Below are 26,824 nucleotides of genomic sequence, written 5' to 3'. Positions count from 1 at the left end.
TGACCTCACCCCTAAATTCACAATCAGAACTGGGTTCTTGCTATGTTGACTAGCAGACAGAACTTGTCTTGGTGTTTTTAGTATATAACAATGAACAAAGGAGAGGAGTAAAACAGTTAAACTATTTAAAGGAACCTGCATATTAAGACATACTGATATTAGGAGATTGACATTGGTATCTTAACTATATTTTCTATAAAAGAAACACACTAGTTTTCTACCTTGCGAGAAATTATAATAAATGCATTCACATAGGCTGCTACTGTTGTGCAATGCACTCTGGGTGGTGATGTCAAATGGCAGTATTGATCTTTTCCATGTACACAGCAAAAACTGATCTTACAGTGTAAAACTCTGTAGTGAGTCAATTGGTCTAAGCTCCTCCCACTGCCATTTCGAATCTGGAGGATATTTTGGCAGATTTTTCCCATCATGCCCTTTGGCAGAGCATTTAGACTTGTTTTAGATGTGTTTACATGTCTCTAGACATTGCCTGTTGTACAGGGATCTCTGCTGGGATTTCTTTGCTCATGTTTCTGGTGGATTGTTGCTTCTGCACCATGGGTGAAGTTATCCACTTTGTTAGTGAGTTACATCCTATGGGAATGGGTGAGGCAGAAGTAGAAGTAATGGGCTGTATTTCATCAAGACCATAGCCAGTCTAAGATTTTATCACTTAACTTCATTTGTGCCACAGGATACTCCACTGTGCCACGGATATTCAACATGAGATGGCAATCTCAGCTAGTGAAGAGAATTTTGGCTCTTTTTAGCGATCCGGGTCATTTGGCTCAGCTCATCAAGAACAGTCACTCTTTTAGCTCTAGAAGAACTCTTCATTTGGGTACCACTTTGGCTTCATCTGACCTGCAAAATTTAGTGATGTTATGAGGTGTAATAAATACTCGTCCTGGTAATTTACTCTAAATATGTTTAATTTTTTAAGGTTAAATGAAATGTCATGGATTTTTTTTTTTTTAATTCAAAATATACTGTCTCCTCAAAACACCTTGCGGGTCAGATGAAATCTGCTCACTGGCTGGACTGTAAGACACACCTGATATAAAACGATGTTACACCATTAAGAACGAGTCCTTGATGCATGGTGTGCCTGTGGTAGTATGAAGAAAAGATTATCCCTACTATCAGTCACGTATAAGTGCATAACAAATTGATTAGACCACCACCCAAAGTAAGGTTTATGCCATAGCTGCCCTAAATTAACAGCACTGGTAATTACCAAAATCATTTTTATGTTTCTACAATGGTTAATACACCAACATGTAGAAGCTCTTTAACTGAAATGATATTTTTAATGCTAAAATATAACCATTGTTGCTATCCATGAATTTTCAAATTTACTGATTTACAAAAAACTGAAAAAATAGTAAATCACATTATTATTTCTTGATTAATATGTCAAATTATAGTTATTTACTTGCATTCCTGAACAGAAAATTTAGTTTTAGTGGTTGAATGTTATGCTTGATTCATTTCTGACTTCTCAGAGAAGCCCAGTGAGCTGACTCAAATTTGGCTATAAAAAGGTGAATTCAGTTTGAAATTCCTCACTCCTGTTCAAAATGGTAAAACGTAGAGAGAGCTCACTGAAAATAAAAGAGTCCGCATTAAAGCACTTCATGATGCAGCTGTGGCATAAACCTGACTTTGGGTGGTGGTCTAATGAATTTGTTAAGCTCTGTACATGTATAAAAATAACAGTAGTAATAGTAATAATGCCATTAAACGGTTCTCCCAGGCTGGGATCTGAGTCTTTTTGTTCATGTTAAAGAGTCGGCGCTTTGTACCGGCTCGTTCGTGAATGACCCATCACAAATCTCAGCTAAGTTTAAAAAGTGTACTATAATGTGTTCAAAATTAATGAGGTTTTAAATTTACTCCCAAAAGAAAGAAAATAACGCATTGTTGTGTTATAAGGACATTTAAATGTGTGATAAAATAACACTGGGCATTAAAAATTAACACTACAAGAGGGTTAAAATATCAACCCTTTCCAAAGGTTTAGGATAACTCAGAATCTGTGAGAATTATAGTAATGGTGGGGAACATGTTAAATCTAACACTATGGGAGCTGAATTAACACTGACGACTTTGCTGTGGAGTGTCAGCCTTTATGCCAGTGACTTCCAAAGTGGGGTGTATGACCCCTAGGGGAGCCAAAGGGATAACGGGCGGGGGCATGACAAGGCTAAATGAAAACAATGTGCTTTAGCACTGCTAGCTAAGCACAGCTAATTTTGTGAGATGACTTTCAGGTAAATGTAGGGTTAACGATGAATCTACAACAGACATCATAACCACTAATACATGAAAAGCCATATCCTGACATCAGCTCACCTGTATGATCACAGGCACAAAGAGAGACCCTCTCTCCATCCTTACCACATCCTACCTTCAAGGAAAAGGTTATTCAGTGTACTGTTTATTGGTTTATGTGTTGATGTGAATGGCATAAAGTTGAGAACCCACAGTTTAAATCTTTTCTAATTTCAACCTGAGTGTGGTTTTAGAGGAGAGGAAGGAATACAGAATAAAGTTCATAAGAAGGTGGCTGTGGTGTAGATTTAGGTAAACACAATCAGAAATATGTGGGTTAACACAGTGTCACCATTTGACATCATCACCCAGAGTGCATTGCACAACAATTGCAACCTTTTTCCTTAAAATGTAGAAATCTAGTGTTACTCTGTACAGCATACATATGAAAGGCACCAATGTTAATCCAGTAAGGTCAATCCATCCGTCGTCTACATCATTTATCCTTTTCAGGGTCACAAGGGGCTGCAGCCATCCCTGCTGTCACTGGGTGAGAGGTGGGCTACAGCCTGGACTGGCTGCCAGTTAGTCATAAGGCTGATATATACAGACAAACAAGCAGCCACACTCAGACTCACACCTATGGGCAATTTAGAGCCCCCAGTTAACCCAACCAGAGAGTGGACTGCGAAGGGAAGCCACATTAAAGAAACCACACATGCACGAGGAAAACACATACATAGAAAGGCCCTGTCAATAAAGGAAGCTTCTTTCTGTGAGGCAACAGCTAACCCCTGGCACCACCACGCAGCGCTCCAGCAAGATCAGTATGTCTTAATGGGCAGGGGTCCCTTCAGATGTTTTAACTTTTAATCCTTGATCATTGTTGGTCTACATACACAAAGACAAATTCCTTACATAAACCTACCTGGAAAGAAAGGCCTTTAAATGCCTCTCCTCAAATAAACCAGAGTAAAAAGCATCCTCACTTCACTCCTGCCTTTCCTGCAAAAAAAAAAAAAAAAAAAAAAAAAACAGCCCACATCCTCACAGATGATATCACAAGAGATGTAATTAATCACACCTTTACTTTGACCCCAAAAATATCCAATTTAAGCCTAAAAAAGTGAGAGTTTTTAAATTAGCTCTGCTGCTTTGGAGTTTGCCCTTTTTTCACTTGATTAAACTGTGAGAGCAGTGAGGACACACTGTAGGACGAACAATAAAAGAGGCACGCAGAGCGTGATTAAAGCTCTGACAGCCTGAAACCATCGAGTGCAGAAGTCCACAGATGAACAGTCGCTGGAGTTCATGCATTTCCACGGAAACAGTGAGGTCATGAGTACCTGTGTATTACTGCAACAGCTGGACACTTCTGATAACACAGCTAGACTGAAGCCTTTTCTGTTTTAATGCGCTTATCAGAGCAGTCAGTCATGCCTCAAGGCTGCCTCCCTGTGGCTAAAGGCAGATCAAAATCTGATTTCATTTTGTTTGTCATGACATCATGGACCTTAGTGCTAACAGATATTATAAAAGGAAAAATAAAATTAAAAATGCCATCTTTATTGTTACTTTTAATTGAATTGGTATTGCAGTGTGACTACTTGCTTGTGGGTCTTCAAAACACTTAGCTCTTAATTTGATAGCATTTCTAACTTCATATTCCTTAATCCATATGTAAAATATCACATGTGCTTCATTTGCATGTCTGGAAGCAGATCATGTAAAAAATACAACACACCAGTTCAGACATCAACCTTGTGTCACATAAAATAAACACACACACACACAGATAAAAGTGAATTAGTAGTCAGCCAGGTGCTTCTGCCCCCAGTAGCAGTAACCATTTATGTGTTTAGGGTCTGCAGTTAATGATCCCTTGATAAACGATAACATCTAATCAGAATAAAATTCTGTGTTGTACTTCTGCAGGCTGACGAGGGGTATGTAATTGGGTTTTTACCACCCCCTAGTGGAAACTTTCAGTTATTACATGGCCAGCAAAAATGAGTTAAAGGTTGAAAAATAGGCTTAAAGTGGATAAAATTGGGGAAAAAGTGGTGAAAAGAGGGCAAAAGAGGAAAATTTAGATAAATTTGACAAAAATGGGTTACACAAATGCAAAAAAAAAGGGCAAAAATTTGTGAAAAGCTGATAAAAAGCAGAGTAAGTGGGTATAAAGAAAAGAAGAGAGGTTAAAAGAGACAAAAATGGGCTAAAAGTGGCAAAAAAAGCAGCAAATTTTGGTCAAAAGTGAAAAAAGTTGCAAAAATGGTAATGCAAACTAATTAAAAGTGGTTTAAAAGTAGCATAACGGGTTAGAAGTTGAAAAATGGACTAGAGGTGGCAAAAAAGAGAACAACTAATGATAAAATTTGGGTTTAAAATGGTTAAAAAGTGTCACAAATAAAACATTTCAATATCAGAATCCAATAACAGCTTGACACACTTTTCAGCTCCAAAAGGAGCTTACTGTTAGCCAGCCCAGGAGGGCCCATTCATGGTTTTTCTGTTGCCCAGCCAATTCTGTGGGCAGGCCTGTTGGGCCCTAATGCTTTGAGGGACCTGAAGATGTGGTCATCATTGGCAGACCTGGTAAACTTATCATGTTTTTAAGAAATATCAATATCTTTTCAAATTAGATACTATATATAGTGTTGTTTAGTTTCTGAATGAAAAAATGCAGGTAAATGGTCTAAATTGTACAAATGCACCAGTAACATTTGAAAGCCCTTGCCTCCCAAGTCCACCCAATTTTCCAAATGTTGACAATATATTTGCCCGGCTCATTGCCAGTTCAATCTATTTTTCCATAGGTGCCAACTTAAGTAAGGGATGAAAAATGTATGACTAAAAAACATCAGTAAAAATAATCCAGCTCCAGGCACTCAAGATGGTTTGAAAAGGTAACAGGCCTTTAATTCATAGGGCTGCTTGCGCCTTCATCAGGGTGTAGTGACACACTGAGACAAAAAGAATATTTATTGCTGCAGTCACCACAGGTGTGTGCAGGGCATGTAACACCTTTCTCTGGCCTCTTGGGGCATAAAAATAAGAAACATCAAATACAGTTCAGAAGATACCTAATGAGAATCCTTCATAGGAAGCCAACATTAAGTTACTAAATTTAAAAGAGACCCATACTATCATTTGGAATCATACCATTAATCTCTCTTGTAACGTTAAAAATATGACAAATTTCTGTACTTTTTGATACCATCAATTACTAAAATAATGGAGATCATTTTGAAACACAGCTCAAAATGTGGAAATATTGCCAAATACTACACTAAAAAGAATCGGGAAAAGTATGAGCGCAACTGAGTAGCAAACATTTATATTCGACAAGAGTAAAATGAAAGAAAGTAAGTTTGATCCGTCTGCAATTAAAAAAAAAATCTGTTTATTTTACAACAAATTATAATTTTAAACTTGGTATGCTGTGATTAAACACGCTAATTCAAGTGGTTTGTAATTACTAAATGCATCTCACTTAACATGGACTTTTTATACAGCATGAAAAAATCTCGAAAAAGCTGTGGGGTTTATAATTTTAAACACTTTAAAGCAAATGAAAATCAAACGAACTTTTCACTGTTACCCTCTGTCCCTTTTAAATCCACTAGGTGAAACAAAAGCCTGTCTTTTTTATACAAATTACCATCTTTAATGCCCATTCAAATTTAAATATGCAATTTATTTAAATTTATGAATATATGAAATTGTATATATGGTTTTACAAGTATTGAATATTTATTTTCAAATTTTCTACACCCTTAATAAATAAATATTTTTAAAGATAAGCCAGGTAAAAGACGAAAGTTAGGAGTGGTTTTGGAAAGCAACGTTAACCGTTTACACATGTCGTGAAAGAGCGCTCGCGCCCTCACCAGCCTTCTAACAGACAGTGCTAGCAAAGTTACTGCTATGAACAGTTGAGCAGCTAGTCACGGCTTTGGTTAGCAGCAGCACAAGAGCGACGTCAACAGCTTCACATTGCTAAGCTAGCAGCTGCTTAGTGTTTGAAACAACTCATACATGACTTCAAAATGGTTGTGGACGAAATTCAATTCCTGAATATCCTCAAAGGAAAACGCGTCAAACTAACCTTAAAGACGTCGTCTTACCTTGGCGTCGTTCAGCGAATCAACCCCAACAAAACGCTGGTTTTGGCGGACGGTTAGAACAAATACATGGTGTATTAGCTAGCTAATCATAGCTAAGAGAGAACTGATCAGAAAAACTTCTACTTCCTGATGGCAACACAAATGTTCACACTCTTTTGCTAAAATATCACTGTTTTAACTTCTGTGTGTTGTTGCAGTGAGTGGCAGTAATGGCAGTAGATTTCCTGGATCAAAGATGTTCTTCGGGCATGAGATCATCAATGGTGAGTTGACATGCATACATACATACTATGTCATGGTGATAAGCGCAGGCTGAGCTTAATGTTGAACGTTTTTAGAAAACAAAGTATATGTGACGTGACGTTTCTGTATTGTGGCATTTTACAGTGGAATTTACCCATGAAGCAAAACCTGACCATGGGTGAGTGATCAGACAATTATCTGTCACTTTGTGACAACATGCTGTGCGTTCTCTGCAATGTAACTACTAAAATACTGTTTGTTTCCCAGAAATGTCCAAGACCAGACACTTGAGCACCTGAATGTAGAAAAGTTTCAGCCTTACAGGAAAAATATGACATTTGGTAAGTCTTTCAAAGAAAGAGGGAAGCAAAAACTTGTCGCGTGTTTTTTATATGGAAATCACTGGTCATCCATTTTTGCAGATGAAGAGGAGGAAGAGGAGTACATCAACTTTGAAGTGATTGATGGATTTCATGAGAAATTTGGACCAGCTGTAAGTTAAAGTTCTGCGAGGTACTCTCTGTTTGTGTTCAGGGTCTTTGATGACAACCAGTGTGGACAAAATGGTACATTTTATTTCCATGCTTAATTTAAATGGTTCCTGTTAGTCATGTCTTGACAAACATAACATTAATTTTGATCCTTTGATGTAGAAAATGTAAATAAAGTATTTTTCAGCAGTACACAGTTGGGTTGTCACAGTACCAGAATTTTAAACTTCGATAAGATACTGGCAATATCACTCAATATCCATATCTGTTCAAAACCATGGCACAAAGAGTAAAGATTTTGTGTTTTAAATTTGCTGGGATACTCATGCATACTGTCTAAATTGCACAAAAACCATGCTGAAATGTTGTATGTACTGTGCCGACAGGGTTTGGCTTATAGCTGCCCCCTCCTCTCCTCTCTGTTTCTAATAATCGTAAACATAACTCGCACATCTTTAGACTGACTAGTAGCGTCGACAGACTGAATTTTAACTGCCCATAGCTGTTCTTTCTTTGTCACTTTCAACAGCTTTTGGTAAAAATACTACTTTGGATCTTTAGTTGATTTAAAGTCAATGCACTTTTTGATACTATCATTAAAAGACAGGAAATATATTGCTTTTAAAGACATGGGAGAATCTGAAATAGTGTGTAGTTAATAACCTTTTCCTTAAATTTTCTTAACATATTTATTTCCATTTTGGCTAAATTTGGCTTTCTTTAATATGTTGAGTTCCTGTCCTTCAGGTGTTGCACATCAAAAAGCAGCATGTCATTGGTTTGGGTGTTGATGGAGTTGAGGTGTTTCGACATGGGAGACTCTGTTGGCTGCAGGCGAGTCAATTGAAGTTCTTTTTTGAGTCTTTCCATCTGTCAAATGCTCCCTTTTTCTTTATTTTCCCTTTTTAAAAGAAAATGATCAGATCATAATTTGGTCAACGCTCTTGTAGATTTCCACTAAAAGCAAAGTCTATCTGTTTGACATCCTGATTCTCGGTGCACGGGCCTTTAAGAACGGTCTTTCCATGATCCTGGAAAATAAGCACATACTGAAGGTAAGAAATGTTAACATAGAAGATATTGTTTAGTCCTTGCACTGATCATAACCAAAACCTCTTTTCTGATTTGATACAGGTCATTCATGACTGCAGAGCCATTGCTGGATGTCTGTTTGCTCAGTTCGGAGTAACGCTAACGAATGTCTTTGACACACAGGTACATAAATGGGGTTCTGCATAGACATTATTCAGCTTTGTATGACTCTCTTACTGTATTTGTTTCTCTTTCATGTTACATTAAGCTTACGTATTTCCTGCTTTTCTTCCTTTTTTTGTTAAGGTGGCTGATGTCATGTTCTTCTACTCCGAGGCGGGTGGTTTGCTTCCTGACAGAGTCAGCACTCTGGAGGAGGTGGTGAGTCTTCATCTAAAAGTGCCCTCCTCCCAGCTTCAATCCCTTCAGATGAAGACACAGCTTACCAAGGTACAGCACATGATCTAATCTGAGAGGATTTTATTCACTGCATACTTATATCTGTGGGATGATTTTACTGGTGCGCTGTTTTACAGGAAGAAAGGGAGATGTGGCAGAAGCGCCCATGTCCAGTCCCCCTGTTAAAGGTGATGGCTCTGTCAGTGATCCACCTTCAGCCTCTCAGACTGGTGCTGCTGGATGCTCTTATGATGGACTACATGACCTTGGTGGACTCATACCTCAAAAGCAGCCACTTCCAGCCTGATGAATTAGAGCATGTCACAATGGTGGGTAATTAAGAAAATTAATTGTTTATTGATTTTTATTTATTTTTTAATCCAAGGATGTACCCGCCGTACTATAACAAACAGTGTTGTGGAAGTTTACATTTTGTATTTGTATGTATTATTTATTATGATGTGTGCTGCTGACCTCTTGGCCAGGTCACCCTTGTGAAAGAGATCTCAGTCTCAATGGGTTTTTATCTGGTTAAATAAAGGTTAAATAAAAAATAAAATAAATTTCATGTGCGATAGCTCAAAGTTCAGTCAAACAGATTAAAATGAAGTTCATGTCCATAGTTCATAAAGTAAATTAGATAAATAGCTTTAACAAAATGGTTCACAGTCCAAAAAAAGTACATCACTAGTCCAGTTTTATTTTTTGGAATCCTGTTTTTTAATGTTATGCTAATTTTACCATCAGGGAGAGTGTCCTGTTCACGTAAGTGATTAAAGTATCCACTAGTTTAAAAATAATAAAGAAACTTATATTTTGTTAATTTATTGATGATCCACAGTTTGCCTGAGAGTCATAGTTTGGACAACTAATGATGAATCGGGATAACATGAAAAATTAAGTTAGATAAGTGTCAGCACTCAAAATGTCCTTTATAGTGGTTTTTATTTAAGGCAGCAAGGCACAACGGACGCGTTTCGACTTAGTCTTCTTCAGCGTTGTGGACAACGCTGACACTTCTCTAACTTTACTAAGTCTTTTGTCTGGCACCTTTTAAAAAAATTTTGTGCTTGGAGGGTGCTCCTTTTTTTGCTTTTTTGTAACATGAAAAATTTCCAACATTATAAGATATTCAATTTGTGAGTTGAGTTTGTGAGTTTGCCATATGTATAATAACACTGCTGGATCCTTACTGATGTTTCTAATGTAAATGGAGATATCCCTGTGTTCTCTCAAACACAGAGTGATAGTAACTTAATGATAAGGTAACATTTGAGCTCAATGGTACAAAGTAAACCTGTCACCCAAGCTAATTTTTACTCTCGGTCCATGCAGTGTGATGCTGCATTCTTCAAATAATAAATGTGCTGTCTCCTTCTCGTCTCTCTATCCTCACTGTCTGTCTCATAATGAACCTGTATATAGACGTAGATACATTTAATGCACTTAATTACCGATCAGTAGTGAGGAACAGAGGGAAAGATGAAAGCAAAGAGAATTATGATGACTATTACTTGTATTTAACAAGTCACAATGTATCTGGCACAAACACACCTCTCTCTCTCTCTCTCTCTCTCTCTCCCTACGACTCTCTGGTGGGTTAGGGTAAAATTAATTGTAGTACAGACCAATGTAGCACTTTATGTTGCACTGTACACCCTCTTTTAGAGGTACGTGCTGGTTTCAGGCAGCTTCTTCAACAGATTAAATTGTTTGTGAGGGAGGCAGATGAGTATTTGTGAAGTGATGCACAGATTGTGCCCTCATTAGTAACCCCCCATAATATTCTCCCCAAATATACGTCTCTTTTTCGCACAAAAACAGCATTTTTGTCAAATTAAATCAATTTCCATGATATTCCGCATTCAATAGTGGATTCTGTTTTTGTTGGCAATTCCGTAAATCCTTTGATAATGAAATCATATGGCCCTATAATGATTGTTATCTAGTGGTGTAAAGATAATCCGATATGGATCGGTTAACCAATGTGATGGAATGTCTGTACGCTTTGGAGAAAAGCGATTAAGAACTACTGCAGCTCATAAATCTCACATGTTGAGTTGGCGGAGCTAAAATTTAGCTAAGATGCTAACGCTAAACGCAGCACAAACAGACCTGAACATAAACACTTTTCTGAGTTAAAACTCTTCAGTTATCACTGTAACAACAGCCCCTTTATTCACAGGGTTTACAACCATAACGTGTTGTTGGGAGTGATTGATTTGGTGACATAATCAATACATCTGAGCCCACTGATATGATATTAAACAAAGAGGACTTCACTGAGCTGGAGATCAGCTGTTCTCCAGTGAATTAATTCAAGAATGAAAACAATCAAGAACGATCAGCTACACAGAGAAAGGAAAGAACGATGTTTTTATGACAAGTAGACTGAATACTCACATAAGGAGGAATTATGAAAGGAAAAAAAATCAAAGCTGTTTTAATTAGACTGTTTTTAATATTATTTTAACCACTTGTTCTCCAGTACTAGCAGACACACACAGCTCTGTCTAAATTTGTTTTAATTTGTGCTTCCTGGGAAAATGGGATATTCAGTTTGTACTGTTACTGGGATTAATAATGCTAAGGAAGTTACAAGTACAGAAGGACGAACATGTACCAGTAAAACTTATTTTGATATGTATCTCCCGATTTGAAGTCTAAGTAAGACATCTGGGTGTGATGAAAACTTTCTTAAACACAATTTCAGAATGCTAACACAGGAGGCCTGACATTTAGTTTGTTTTATAAATAAGATCAAATAAACTTAGATTATTATGAAATTATCTTGTTTTTACCCTATTTGCTAATTTGTGTAAAAGCAAAAAGTTATTTTATACGATCGAATTGGACCGAACTGAATTGTTCTGTATTTTCATGAACCGTCAGTGAATAGAATCATAGCCTGTGAATCAAGATTCAAATCAAATCATCTTGAGAAGGAGAGATTCACACCCCTATTGTTATCAAATTTTTATTATTTTTGATTTATCGCTTTACAGTCACAAAAAGTAAAACAAGAGATCTGTTTTGAATACGATCAATTGTAAGTCATTGGATAAAATATCTGAAGTCATTCTGTTAAGGATAGCCATTTAGATGTGCTGAACTTAGTTTGGATTCCAGCAGGGACCAACAGCTGTTTCATTTGACATACAGTGCTATGAAAAAGTATTTGCCCCCTTTCTGATTCCTGAGGTTTTTTTTGCATATTTATCACACTTAAATGTTTTGGATCATAAAACCAATTTTTTTATTTTACAAAGACAACCCAAGTGAACACAAAATGCAGTGTCTGAATAATTATTTCATTTTATAAGGGGGGGGGGGGGGGTCGTTGTCCTGCTGCATAACCCAAGAGTGCTTGAGCTTGAGGCCATGAACAGATAGCCAGACGTTGGCCTTCAGGATTTTCTGGTAGACAGCAGAATTCATTGTTCCATCAATCACAGCAAGTGGTCTAGGTCCTGAAGCAGCAAAGCAGCCCCAGACCATCACACTACCACCCCCATGTTTGACTGTTGGCATGATGTTCTTTTTACCTAATGCTCTGTTATTTTTACGCCAGATGTAATGGGCCACACACCTTCCAAAAAGTTCAACTTTTGTCTCGTCAGTCCACAGAACATTTCTCCAAAAGTCTTAGGGGGTCATCAAGATGTTTTTTGGCAAATGTAAGTCAAGCCTTTATGTTCTTTTTTTGTCAGCAGTAGTTTTGGCCTTGGAACTCTCCCATGGGGGCAACTTTTGCCCAGTGTCTTTCTTATGGTTTGACCTTAACTGAGGCCAATGAGGCCTGCATGTCTTTGGATGTCATTCTAAGTTCTCTTGTCATGCAGTCTTTCAAAAAAGGCCAGATAGGTTTGGATCCCCCCTTATAAAATGAAATCATTATTCAGACACTGCATTTTGTATTCACTTGGGTTGTCTTTGTGAAATATAAAAATTGGTTTTATGATCCAAAACATTTAAGTGTGATAAATATGCAAAAAAACCTCAGCAATCAGAAAGGGGGCAAATACTTTTTCACAGCACTGTATGGCGCTACAGTACTGTATGTGGCTTTGTTTTGTGCCCATGTATCAGTAGTTTTTGTTTTTTAGTGACACAATATTTAGAGCTGTCTAACATGAGAACCAAAACCATCTGCTTTATAGTAGACTGTAGTTTGAAAATGACAGCTAATACGTTTAACATACATTCCTTTTGCATCCTTAGGAGAGTGTGTTGGAGCTGCCCAAAGTGCTCAGGCAGATCGAGCAAATCCGATGTGAGAAACAGGAATGGGCTGCTGCTCTTTATCCTGTCACTGAGAAAGGTCTGCTGGATCGCTTCAACCCTCGACCTCAGACTCCATCTAATACCTCACCAGCAGCAGAGCAGCATCGGCAAACAGACGCTGAACCTCAGACTGTGCAATCACCTTCCCTTCAACCAGTGGACCTGAGTCACCCCAAGCCACCTCCAAGCCCTCCAGAAGACCCTTGTGTCCCGTCTGTGGACGTCCCTGTATCCTCTCAAGTTCCATCCCTAACTGCTGCAACAGACCTCAGCACACAAATGTCTGCAAACATTCCCCCGTTTGTGCGTGTAGGAAGAGGCTGCACTGAGTCGCTGATGGATGCAACAGGTAGAGGAAGGCCCCTGGGGAAAGACTCATCAGTACCATCAGTCTCAGCCTTACCTGCTATAGGAAGAGGGTTTCTTCTCCAGATGTCACAATTCAAAACTCCTAGAGGGGACCATGGACTCACCCAAGAAGTGATTTCCCACAAATACTCTGACCCTCCAAAGGACACTTCAGACTCTATGACACCTCAGCCCCTCTCATCACCACCCTCGAAGTCATTCAGGCCTTTCAGCTTTTAAAGTGTCACAGAGTGGCATGTGGATGTATCTTGTAAAGTTTTATGTTCCCTTGTTTGTGTTTTCCTACTGTGACCAGTAGATGGTAGTAAATGTTCTGTTTTGTGCAAGTGTATGTTTGATGCAAGATGTTTCTGAAGGCTTCTGTTTTCAAGTAAAAAAAAGAGAAAGGATTAAGTTGTTTAGCTGTTGAATTCACGATAATTTAAATACAGTTTTATTGGTTGTGACAAAAACTGAGTCTGTCTGTCCATTCTTTTTTTGTAATTTGTCTGAAGTATGTTGCCTTAAAATCCTCGTAAAACTGTTATTGGTTGCACTATGTTCAGCAAAGTCTAGATAATTTATTCTATTAACAAAATCTCAAGAGAGAACATGCTCTGATTGGTTAAGGAGGAATACTACATTTTGCTGTTCAATCAAAAGCTACAACCAAGAACAGCACCACATGCACATTAAACCATGATGTGCTTAACTCAGAGTGATTGATTGCGGGTACAGCTTGGTTTCTGTGCCTCAGCTAATTGGTTGTGAAAAGCAGAGGCAGACATTGATGGAGCTCCTGTTCATAGAGCTAAACATCACTAACTGACTCTCCTTTGATTTCTGATGTCTGCCTAAAGCATAAGGACTTGACACAGGCTGAGCAGTGATCCCACAGCCACGCTGATTTCTGCAGCACATGATCACAGGTGGCAAGCACCTGCCGTGGTTGAAAAAAGCAGATATTATCCATCTCATTTGCTGGTTGAGGTGTCATGCAGACATGCAGAGAGGCACCGTACATCCAGTTTAGCCTGGATCAAGGCATGGACACAACAGCAGGGCATTACTCTAGCCCACAGCGCAAATGGGCCCCCTGTATTAATCACATCTTATTGCTATGGTTATCTGTGTGTGGAGGCTTGGGCCCTTTTCCAGAGCTTTTCTAATTGAAAGCATGAAACAGATAAAGTAGGATTTTAATTAACTGGGAGGCAGCCCAGCACAAAGCCTTGCATCTCTCTTAGCAACCAGCTCCTCCTCAGCTTCTGCTAAACACAAGCAGGGTGGATCCCACCCATATGCCTCTTTTAACCCTTTGAAATGTGGTTGATGCTCACTCTGTAGGTGGGCGTGTTCAGCAAAGAACAAGAGATTTAACACTTCATCTCAAAGCTGATTCAGCTGATGTTATCTTTGAGGTGCTCCAAATCTCTGAAAACATAATTTTCCTCACTACAATTTAATATCCAGATTAAACTCAGCTGGCTTATGTAGCTTTATTTATATTGATTATAAGATTTATTACATAAATATTGGTAGCTTTTTTTTATTCATCTGCTTCACTCACTAGTAAAGTTGTGTAAGGGTTTGTGTTTGTGGTTAGGTCTCTGTGGGGCCAGTCAGGACAGGCTCCTGTCATTGACAACCAGATTGGGGCTCTTAATTTAGAGGACCTTGCATTTCCTCTCCGTCACAATAATGCCTTATGTGCAGCACTTCCTGTTTCTCAGGCCTGAAAGGAAGGAACAGGGCGCTTGTCACACGGTAGTCACACTGCTTCCTCCCTCCCTCCCTCCCCCTCTCTCCCCCTCACTGCTCTCAAACTTCAGACAGTGTTGTGTCCTTCAGAGGGGAAAGATGACTGCACCTTCAGCATCACAGCAGGATGCTGTCGAGCTAATTTTAGCCTGAGTCGGAAAGGTAGCACACAGACATAAACACAAACTTTAGGATGTCCAGCTGTGTTGATTTAGCATCCGAAAATGGAGGTTCGACTGTGGGGCCGATTATTGTTTTGACTGAGCAGTGGGAACCAGGAGGTCTGCTGTTTGCATGAGGTGTTGTGAAAATGGGTCACCCATAAACAATGATAGGCACTTTAAGATATAGCACATATTGTCCTGTAGGCCCTTTAAACAAGTTTCCTTAAGTGGAGGTCTGTTTCCCCTTGGGGATCATGAGAGACCTAAGAGGGGGTTGTAAGATGCTGTCCAGAGGATAAATAAAAAATTAAAATGATTTTAATCTGTATATTTTAGACATTTTTTCTAGTCACATGCTTTGTGGTCCTTTTCAACACACTTTGCTTAAGCCACTTGGTAATTCCCTGCAGTCACAGTAATGTAAAGAACTACACAGCTGCTCCTAAATGTCTAATCTCGCTTTAAAAAAATCCCAGTAAGACAGTAGTGGACAAGTCAAAAGTCATATTAACTTTTAAAACTTTCCCTTTTTTAATTTTCAGTCCATAATAACAAGCTCTTTTTTCTGTGGCTAAGTTAATGTTAAAACTTTCGATCTACTGCAAAAATTTAGTCTGTATCCAAACAGGAAGTCCATTACCTTTTGTTAAAATACATATGATGCAACAGAGTAACATCTGATGTTGGTCAAAATCGTGGATAACGAAGTTTAAAACAATGCATCTGTGCATTCCCTCAGTGAAGATATTGGATTTCTGCTGAAAAGGTTTAAAGTTTGACTGTGGACAAATAAAACTTCAGTCCTTAGAACACACTTTAGATTTTAAGGAATGAGGATGAACAAAAGACTTGAGCTATCGTAGATCTGTCGGTTCAGCCTATAAAGGCACATACGTATTTGTCGAATAGTTGATATTTTTGTCTGAAATATTGAGAGGCATCTCGCTGCAGACCTCTATGGGGCGGCAACCTTGACTGTGGTACCTGACTCTGCAAATTTTTGATTTTCATCCATAAAATTCTGTTGTTGTGAAAAATAGCCATTCACTGTAACCTCTGACAGCAAGCAGAAAATACACGCCATCCAGTACGTCATTCTGGTTCTGCTCGGGTAACGTACTTCTCTTCCCACCCCACACTTAAGGTCACACCATCGTAGAGGACTGCAGCAGATGAGCCCAAAATGCCCCACTATAGAGGTCTGCAGCTCCTTTTGGAAATAGCTGTAAATATCAGCAGAAATGTTCTTATCTGCCAATACTGATATGCTGACAATATTATACGTCCCTAGTAGTGAATAGATGAGGCTGTAAATAACATTATTTGCTTTGCCGTCTCCAGGCACAGTGTGGCACCATCAATGAACAGCAGCCTTTTGACAAAACAAGTGTTAACCCCTCTTCCCCACTATCTTGTTTACTTTCCAGGATATTATTGTCATGCTACAGCGGCTCCAGTTACCAATAACAGCAAAGCGACAAAGTATACACGAAAGACGAATGCTCCTAGGCAACCGTCCCTCCTCTTGACGAGTGTTGGGCTACAGATTTGTTTATAATTAATAGGTTTTTGTTAATAATTAAGAATGGAGGGATAATGTACCAAAACCACTCCCTCTAAACGGCACCTTGACAATTGCCATGTTGTTATCTGGTTTGCACTCCTAAGCATGTCATTAAAATTCATCGTTCAGTTTGCTGACTAAGTGCACGTTCAGATCACGGTGCATTTCTCTGTTATTGCTGAAGGCAGAGGAAAGCTGACAAGCACTGTTTGGACCACTGGACTGGCAGTAATCAGATTGTTTGTGAGCTTTCATTAAATTTGACTCATGATTGAATCCTGCCACATTGACATTTTTAGCTAAGTACAGCATTAGGGCTGTCTTGGAGGTAGAGGTAGCAGAAGTGACCTTTTTGATTGGCTTGTTGAAGGACCTTGGGTTTTACCTTAGTCATACAGTACAAAGAGACTGATTGAGGGGTACTGTTCAGCAGTCAGACTGTTACACAACAAATTAGTGACATGTCAACAAAATAATCTCAATTTCATTATTCATATAACCACATGTAATCCCTTTGTAGTCCCAGGCAGGGAGGAACATAATCAGATATCAGGTTCCACTCTGACACTGAACTATATCCCTGCAGCCAATCTTCCATCTGTTAGGAAAAACCTATTGTTGAATCCTAATCAACACCACCCCCCACTCACTGCCACCACCACCTCCTCCTCTCCCTCTCTCTCTCTCTCACGTTACAAAATGACCCTCTTTTGCTCTCCCTTGGTCATATAAAATGGGAGAATTAATTTTTAACGTGAGAAAGGCCGTCTAATCCAGATGGCCTCTCAAGGATGACAAAAATGAGAGCAAAACACACCATCAGTATTTCAGAGAGCTTTGCTAATGGAATGCTTGTATCCCTGCAGTCAGGAAGCATAGCTCAGGAAGACCCCAAAATATGCACACATTCATTAAACAGACGCATGCACAGATACAGGAACACAATATGCATCTTCATGAACTGCTGCGTTGTGTTTACTCAGGCAGCATGGCGCATCGGGACCTTCAAGGCCTCTCCAAAGGAATTGGCCATGTTGTGACCTTCAGCTGGGAAAGAGGCGCTCAGAGAGAGGATGAGTGACAGAAGAGGGTACAGATGAGAATGTGTTTGATGCAGAGGGAACGGGTCTTAGGAATGTCCTCAGCTGGTCTGACTGTGTGTATAAGCACTTTAATGAACACTTTAGTTTGTCATGCTGGCAGCTTTGTCCTATGGATGGTTGGCCTGCCACTTCGCTCCAGATGGAACTTTTTCAACAGCTATTCAGGCTCCCTGGAGGATAAATCCACATGACTTTGGTTCAGTTGATGTGATACTTCACAACAAGCCTGCCAAACAATGTAACAACATGGTATTTTAGGACAACTCTCCAGTTTCTGATATGTCAACAGTAGAACATCTTTAGTATGAGCATTTTTTATAAAATGCTTGTTTGAAATCTAAAGGCATTTAAACCAATTAAAATTTAGATATGTTTGCTTTTGTAAATTTTGTAAATTTCAATCCTTATTATACACTCACTGGCCACTTTATTAGGTACACCACCTATGGGTTGGGCAACCTTTTGCCTTTGGAACTGCCTTAATTCTTCGTGGAACCGTTTCACAAAGTGTTGGAAATATTCCTCAAAGGTTTTTGTCCACATTGGCATGATAGAATCATGCAGTTGCCGCAGATTTGTCAGCTGCACATCCATAATGTTAATCTCCCGTTCCACCACATCCCGAAGGTGCTCTATTGGATTGAGATCTAATGACTGTGGAGGCCATTTGAGTCCAGTGACCCATTATCATGTTCAAGAAACCAGTTTGAGATGATTCGAGCTTTGTGACATGGTTTATTATCCATCAGAAGATGGGTACACTGTGGTCATAAAGGGATGGACACAGTAAGTAGGCTGTTTCAACAATGCTCAGTTGGTACTAAGGGCCCAAAGTGTGCCAAGAAAATACCCCCCACACCATAAGAGCTCCACCACTAGCCTGAACGCTTGATATGAGGCAGGATGGATCCACGCTTGTATGTTGTTTACACCAAATTCTGACCCTACCATCAGAATGTAGCAGTTAAAATGGAGACTCATCAGACAAGGTGAGCCGGTGTTAACTGTAGCCTCAGTTTCTGTTCTTAGATGACAGGAGTGGAACCCATTGTGGTCCCCTGCCACTGTAGCACATCTGCTTCTAGGTTCAATGTGTTGTGCGTTCAAACATATGGTATTCTGCATACCTCGGTTGTAGCGAGTGGTTATTTGGGTTACTGTTGCCTTTCTATCATCTCAAACCAGTCTGCCCATTCTCCTCTGACCTCTAGCATCAACAAGGCCTTTTCGTCCACACAACTGCTGCTCACTGGATATTTTCCTTTTTTTGGACCATTCTCTTTAAATCCTTGAGATGGTTGTACATGAAAATCTCAGTAGATCAGTGTTTTCTGAAATACTCAGACCAGCCCACCTGGCAACAACAACCAAGTTGTCTTAACCCTGCCAACATGCCTAAATGCCCAAATTGAGTTGCTGCAATGTGATTGGCTGATTAGCTGTTTATGTTAACTAGTAATCAGTATTTGTTAACTCTATAATCTGAGGTAGCCAGAGCAAGATTTACCTTGGTGCAACCGTGGCTCAGTAGGTAGAGTCAGCTGTCTTGCAACCAGAAGGTTGTTGGTTCAATCAGCAGCTTCTGCTGAATGGGTGTGAATAGCTAAGCGTAACCTGCAGTGTCACTCTTGGAGTAATCAGAAAAAGTATGATACAAGTTCAAGTCAATTTACATTAGAACTAGGACTGGATAGCATGACAGCGTCACAGAGACTATGTTAACCCATATTAAAATCCTCATGCAGTTTGTATTTTGATGGTAAATTCCACTTATTTTTTGAATAGTATGTGTACACCAGAGGTATACTAGGCATAGAATGAAGGACATATTCCAAAGACATGATGGTCACATATTGTATTTATAGCCTTACATGCTTGAGGTTGTCTGTTTCTGTAAACTCCTTGTAGAGAGAAAGTTTGTCTTCTCATTGGCTTAACTCAACATGACAGGCTTAGAACACATCAGGATTAAACTCAGAAAGTCTTTATCAAACCAAGATCAGCTGACAATCCAGAGCGTTTTGGGTGTCACTTAACCAATCACAGAGAAACTTGCCTGCCAATGGTCCCCACAGCTTTTCTTGAGGATAATGATGAAATGAGCATAATGATAATGATTTGTGCTAGAAACACAGACATGTTAAAAGGGAGCCTAGGCCTACCAATGCTGCTGTCTATATGACTTTGAGTAATCCTCCACAGCATCAAGAATAAGTTATCCTCCAGATATTCCTGGGTGATTTTCAGGCTTTGCTCGATTGAACAAGGCCGCTATGGGTCAGAGAAAAAGGTGTTTATTCACCAGAAATTCTGGTAATTAGTTATTAGAATATTGGCAACCCCCTTAGCTACAAATGTCTTTGATTAAAAAGATGTGAGATTAGCTTTTGGCAAGTTTGTCATAATTGAAGCCCTCAGTGTGTGTGCACAGATGAGGGGGTAGTTGTAGCCACAGGGAGGAGGGTCTGGAAGAAGAGGAGCTGGAAGGGGCTCCCCGTTGATGGCTGAATTAGTGCCCGCTGGTTTGGCCTGGCAGCTGCTCTCTGAGCTTGGCACACTGACAGCCTGGCACTGTGGCACAGTGTTGTCAGGGCCAACCAGCAGACAGGCAGGGAGGCGGTAACACCAGATCCGCCAAACACAAACTCTTCCATCATAGCAGGCTTTGTCCTCCAACTAGCCTGCCATACGTGCGTTACTTGTTATGGCAATATCATTGGATTAGTAAAAGATTAAATTGGCTAATTAAAAAGGCCAAATCCTATCAGTGTCATCGGGGAGGATGTAAATGCCATCCTAAGCTGGATATGACATTTAGCCGTAATGAAAAACGTGAACATTATGATCTAGGAGCAGCATTTGGTTCAGAAACAATCAGGTGTCACATTCATTGTTGTACTTTATTTCAGAATGATTGTAATGTATAAATCATGTAAGAGAAATTCTATTAAAGTCTTTATTTTAGGTTTGTTGTATGACAGACCACTGTGTTATGAACCACTAGGCCAAAGTTCAATCATGAAAAACACTGGGAACTTTATAAAATCAAGCTTCAAAATTGTGAAAAAGGAGGCTGTAAAATATGCTCTAGGATGGTGTGGGTGTGTCAGTTGAATGAGCTGAAGCCACGCCCACTCACAAGAAAAACTATCCTCTCAAATAAAAAAAAAATGCTTCTGATCAGAGCGTAGCTGCCTGGCTCTGTGCCAGAGTAGAAAGACAGAAGTTTGGAATTAAATTTACTGTTTTCTGGCACAAAGATCTCTGTTATGATACTTTAAATGACTCGTAGGCCACTGTAGTTGATAGATTTGGGCAATTTACCTCACAGTGAAGAAAAACACAACATGTAACTGGTTGTTAACTCTCAACGAAGGCAGTGACATCGGCTAACAACTAGTGATGGGAAGTTCGGCTCTTTTCAGAGAGCCGGCTCTTTTGACTCGACTCTCAAAGAAGAGCCGGCTCATTCGACTCCCAAACGGCTCTTTATTTAGGATCTTTTGTAGCCCTATATTTTACCTTAACTTTGCAAAAAAATGGTTAGTGTGTTGAAAACCCTTTTGCATTCAGTGTTTTTATGAGAAGCCTTATAATTGCATAATTTTGCGTATGTATTCTGTTACAAAACCATTCTTAGGTTTAGCATTTAAATTCCACTGGTTAGGGTTAGAATTCATGCTGAGCGGATGTAGGCGCATTTGCACATGCATAGTACAAATCGGGCTTCCGGGATGGATCTGATAGTGACACCCCCCTCTCTGTTCTCACATAATTGGCCGCATGACAGCCATGCTGGCCAATCAGAACAAAGTTCTGACCAGAGCTGGAGCTGAACACTATGAGAGCTAAGCAGCAAAAGAAAAAAAAAACTTAGCGCCGGCTCTCCCTCTATGCAAGCAGGCTCTTCTGATTCACTACAAAGCATCAGCTCTCAGAGCCGCAGCTTTTGCTCATGACCCATCACTATTAACAACAGACTGTAGTGAGATGAACTGCTCTGTGATTTTATATCATTGTAGAGTTAGGAGGGTGGGGTTTTCCCCATCAAGAACTTCGTTTTCCAACAAATCTAGTGTGTTAAGACACAAAGCTTGGAATTCATTTGATACCACTTAGAATTTCAACATAATATAATGCAGTCATAATATTACTAGCTTGTGTAACCGTTTTCAATAGACTACTTGAATTAAAAGCTTTAAAATGCTGTTTTTGTGCCACATGTTCACCCATTTCACTGCCACTCTAAAGACATACTGAGATTGTCATCATGAATCTGCTTCAGGCTGCTAAAGGTGTTTATTGAGTCTTTAAGGCCCTTGCATTTAGGGTGTCTCTGGTGGGATTTGGGGAGATCCTGGGCCTGCCAGGGCCGGCTGGGCCTGCCTTGGCCCAGATGCAGCGGCTCTTGTCCAGGCATGGCACTGAGATATCTGTGGGGCCTGAACACACCAGCTGCTATCTCCATGTCACAGACAGCTGTATCTGAATATTCATATAAAGTGTATGTTAATGTTAGCTTGTTTGGCCCTGCATGGTGGGCCAATAACAGGCCAATCTGCCTAAAGAGGCCATAAGTGAAGAGTAGAATAGAATATCTTTATTGTGACTGTAGAGAGGTAAAACAAAGTTGAGGTATTTGAGAAGTGATTACATAAGGATGTGCTGCTATCTTGGGCTCCTGTAGGCCTTAAGCAGCGAATCAAAAATCCTTAATCTGTGCCTGAAAGGGACAGGGGAGCAAATGTGGGATGTGTTACATGAACACACTCATCAGCATTTGGGTAACAATTTGTTTACCACAAGTAGTTTTAAAAATAGGTGTTAGCTGCTGTTGCATGCTGGCTTATTCACTGTGTTTATGTTTTGGTCTTTTCATGCCTGGCCGTGAGAGCAGCTGCCATGTTTTTCACCAGCGGCTACTCATGTGCACACCTTGTGTGCAGTCCAGCTCCTCCATTGGTTGACGCCATTCATCTCCAGCCAATATGTTTCTCAAACAATTACATTCAAAGCAATGGCCACCTTCCACAGCCATGGCTTAACCAACCTTGGCCTTCTTTGAGATGTGTTTTGGAGGGAGTTTTGGTGGCTGTTTGGTCAAATAATCCTCTGGCTTGCGCCAATAGAGTCTGTGAATGTGTATTGGAGGGTGTTTTGAGGCTAGAGTTGTATTAAATGAGCAGATGGTCTTTACTTCCCTGGCTGAATAAGTGGAGTGGACCAGTGGGCACACAGAAGCAGATTTGTGGGTAACTGTTTTACCTCCCCTTTCTTTGAGTAGTAATGGGGATGGCAAAATGGTTGCTAACTGCTGATGGACAATGGCTTGGGCTCTAATGAGAGGAAAGTGTTTTGGTGCTGTTGGTATAATGAGGATGGAGTGTGGAAGATAATTGTTGCAACCATCTGAAGGAATCACAAGCCTTTATTTAACCTCAAATATAAAAACAGTACAATGGAAAATGTGCAGTCATGTCAGGGTAGATGGTCTGTTAAACTGAAACAGAAACAAGTATCTTATCTTAATAGTGAGTCTACTGTATGTAAATCCATCACAGGACAGTAAAACCATAAGGTTTCAGTGTATGGTGCTTGTTTACTCAGCCCTTATCTGCAGTCTGGCCCCTCACTGACCCTGCAAACATGTTAGACCAGCACAATGCCAGTAACACTAGTTGTAAAACCCAAAGGTCATGAAATCTTTGATTACTGCTCGTGAGGATCTGCTTGTCAGCTATGTTTGTCTGGCGAGTGTCTTGGCGATTTATGGAGGAAATGGTGTGTGGGTGTTCTTCTCCCATTGTACCCAGTGTCCCTCGCTCACCCACAGCTGGATCCCTTTCTGTCAAGAGGATAATAGGCCACCATGCTTTGGCGTAAACCACCATTTAACTGCATCAAACCTTAAGCCTCAGTCAGCCATTGATCATTAATTATTTGAATGTGTTGTCCCTGTTAAAATGTTTATTTTTCTTTCAGTCTTGGATGCATTGGCTCATTCCAGACTTGTCTCTCTGGAATGATTTCTAAAAATGAGCAGGTTTTTGCTTCCAGGACATGATTACTATTGGTTGATTACAGACTGAGTGTGCATACTTGTAAAAACAGTTCACATTCTCCTAATGCACAAAAAGTTTGAAGTGATTGCTGCACAAATACCCAGGATGAATCCAAACAGATGGCAGTAATTGCCCTTTCAGAATGGGTGCAACTCACAAAGCTAAACAGGATTTTGAACTAGGGATACCCCAATCAAAAGGGAAATTCTGTTTACTTTGTTAAATACTATTATACTCTAGTAAGTAAAAGCAAAACTTGTACATTGTAAACTGGGTTTGGTAAATCATGTGAAAGGCCTTAATAGATTAGATTTTGAGGCCATATCACCCTGCTTTACCCATACCAAGCATCTGTGAGTGAGATCTGCCATTCCACATCAATTTCAATCAGGTTCTGTTTTGATATAGTAGCTGTTTTAGTGGTTGGTCAGTCCACTTAGTTTAGTAGTGTACTGAGAACTCAAAAAAATGGCACTGTGACCTGATAAAAAGAGCCTAAAAATTATCCTTATTCTGACATTAACACACTTTCACTTGCTTTGTTTAGCAGAATAGCACAAAAACTGTTAAAGGAGCAATGCAGTACGTAGCCTTCAGTAAGAACAACTGAATTACACAATGTATAACTCATTAATAACATGTTTTAATATATGTATATTGATTAACACAATATTGCAGATCAAAAAATTAAGCCCATTCGATAAGGTAAAATGGTTAAATAGTGTAATAAATAAAAGGTAAAAGTATGAAGAAATTAACTAAGTTTATGGACTGACGTTAAAGGGATATGTCAGTATTTTTGAAGTTGGGTTGTTTGAGGTACATGGCAGTACTCGTGGCATTAGTCTCTAGTGATTTCAGTAAGCACTGACCTTTCAAATATGACACGCAGGAAGAAGCTAGGACATACAGTGTTGCTGATGGGTACACTATCGCCACTTCATTTGGAGAGTTTTAGGTTGCATTTCAAGCTTTGGCCTAATGGCTACTTGCTCTTCTGCCTTAGCATATCTGATCAGCTGTTTAGGGCCTTGGCTTCAACAGAGACTGAAACGACAAACTGAGCTAAAACTAGTTATTTCAGGTCAATTAGTCAGCTCCTCTGTTCAGGGTCAGTTTTTCCCATTTATTTTCAGAAAGTTGAAGAAGGTTCACTGGCGTTAAGTAAGGCAGGGAACTCTGGATGGGGAGTGATGCAGGCTGCTATCCTCAATCAGAAATGTCCTGAAGAAATGCTGTGAAGTGGCCAACAGCTCTCTGTGTGGGTGTGGGCTAACAGTTTACACACCTAAACCAAAATATCCCATTAAACAGGGATATTTTGGTATTTTTGAACATTAGTTAGATAACCAGCTTGTATCCTTCCCATTTCAACACAGATTTCAACATCTGATGGAACTGTTAGTTGCAGACGATCGAAGGTGCTGGATTTCAGTTAAGTTTGATTTGCAATGCTTACCACCAACTCCAAACTGCAGATCACATATATTTTAATGACAATCAGTGGATAAAGATCAGTTGCCAGCCAATCAGGGCAAATGTATTTTGCTTACATGTGACTTTAATGGCTTTTGAAAAACTTTTTCAGCATCCTCATGTGAACCTTCCCTAGCTAGTACAACCCAGTAGAAATGTTAAAGTAAATCTGGCACATAAATGGAAAAAATAAACACTCATGACAGCAAATTTTCTCTGTTTAAGAAATGAAAAATATGTCTTTGACAAGTTGATTTCCCCCATGAGAAGTCACTGTTTTCTAAACTGCAGAGGTCACTTTTTTAATTCCGTCTGACACCAAAAAAAAAAAAAAAAAAACTTTATATTGTGTAAATAAAGATAAGCGCCACATGCTATTTCATCTTCTGAAATTTATGGTTGCAGATTGTGGATGTAACAGGGCTCACACAGCCCTAAAAAGGAGACATTTTTGCAGAGGCGTACCAGTTTCCCATCAAGCCTGTGCCTTTGCTCTCTGTGGCAGCAGGGCCAGAGTACTTTCCCGTCATTATGAGGGCTCCAGAGGAAAAAGAGACGCCAAATGGTTTCCAGGTTTTACTTTAATCTGAAGAGGGAGGACGCAGAAAAAGGTCGGGGCCTGGTTGCAGGTATTGCCTCGTCATCTGTGAAAAAATGTCTGGGCTGTGGGAAAGTAGTAAGCAAATTTTGAGTCACCATGCTGTGTCATCATAAACGATCAAGCTCTTTGTCCTGCACAGAAATGAATAAAGCACATCAGACACACATTTCAGAACACATGTACTGTATTTTTGTCAAAGCGAGCATATCTCACTGCTAAGAATATCGCTTATACATCCCTCTTTTGATCACACAAGCATTATTCTCTGGTTGTGGACCAGAGGCAGCCATTAGAACAATAAGCATTGTGATGTTTGACAGTGACAAGCCCCTCCAATTCTTTGAGTTACACCAGGGGATGACACCCATATGTGGGGGGAAATGGGTGTAGATTAGGAAGGGAAATGACACAATTTCCAAATTTGCTTAACAAATGAAACAATATCGGGAGCTCCTTGTTTCTGTAACTTTCACATCATTGGTTTTTGAGGGCAACATATTTTCTCGCTAAATGTGTGTCCTCTTGGTGTTTTCAGGCTAAACAGTGAAAATAAATGTGACATCCCAAACACAACAGGTTAGGTGGTTCCTCTGGCGTTGCTTCCTTACCATAGGGGAGCCATAATGTCTGAAGAGGAGCCACGTTGTCTACAAAGGCTCCCATGTTTCTTTGTACACTGATAGGTTTACCAGCAGCAGCATGGAATAAGGAGTCACTCTCCCATAGGACAAACAGGAACCTGTCTGAATGTACTCGATGCTTATCTGTGATTCCCATGTCTACTCTCTGTGCGGTGACAATAAGATTCCACTAATGTTATTTTGATGGTTCTCCTACTTAGATTGTTGAACTCAAAGCCAAGAAAAGAGGCACAGTGTCTGCCACTGTC

At 39.7% G+C, this 26,824-nt stretch overlaps 1 protein-coding gene across 1 annotated transcript; it reads left to right on the top strand.

Moving 5' to 3' along the window:
- The first annotated feature begins 6,176 nt into the window (after window positions 1-6,176).
- Window positions 6,177-13,671, top strand: exd1 (exonuclease 3'-5' domain containing 1). The gene is made up of 11 exons (XM_041812179.1): window positions 6,177-6,459; window positions 6,605-6,670; window positions 6,795-6,828; window positions 6,918-6,991; window positions 7,073-7,143; window positions 7,889-7,975; window positions 8,092-8,196; window positions 8,276-8,356; window positions 8,480-8,623; window positions 8,710-8,901; window positions 12,794-13,671. Exons 1-11 carry the CDS (start codon window positions 6,330-6,332, stop codon window positions 13,442-13,444), a joined length of 1,635 nt encoding a protein of 544 aa, XP_041668113.1. The 5' UTR covers window positions 6,177-6,329; the 3' UTR covers window positions 13,445-13,671.
- The last annotated feature ends 13,153 nt before the right edge of the window (window positions 13,672-26,824 follow it).

Source organism: Cheilinus undulatus, linkage group 18 (assembly GCF_018320785.1).
Source record: "Cheilinus undulatus linkage group 18, ASM1832078v1, whole genome shotgun sequence".
Lineage (NCBI taxonomy): Eukaryota > Metazoa > Chordata > Actinopteri > Labriformes > Labridae > Cheilinus > Cheilinus undulatus.
This window is presented reverse-complemented; position numbering and strand designations above follow the sequence as displayed.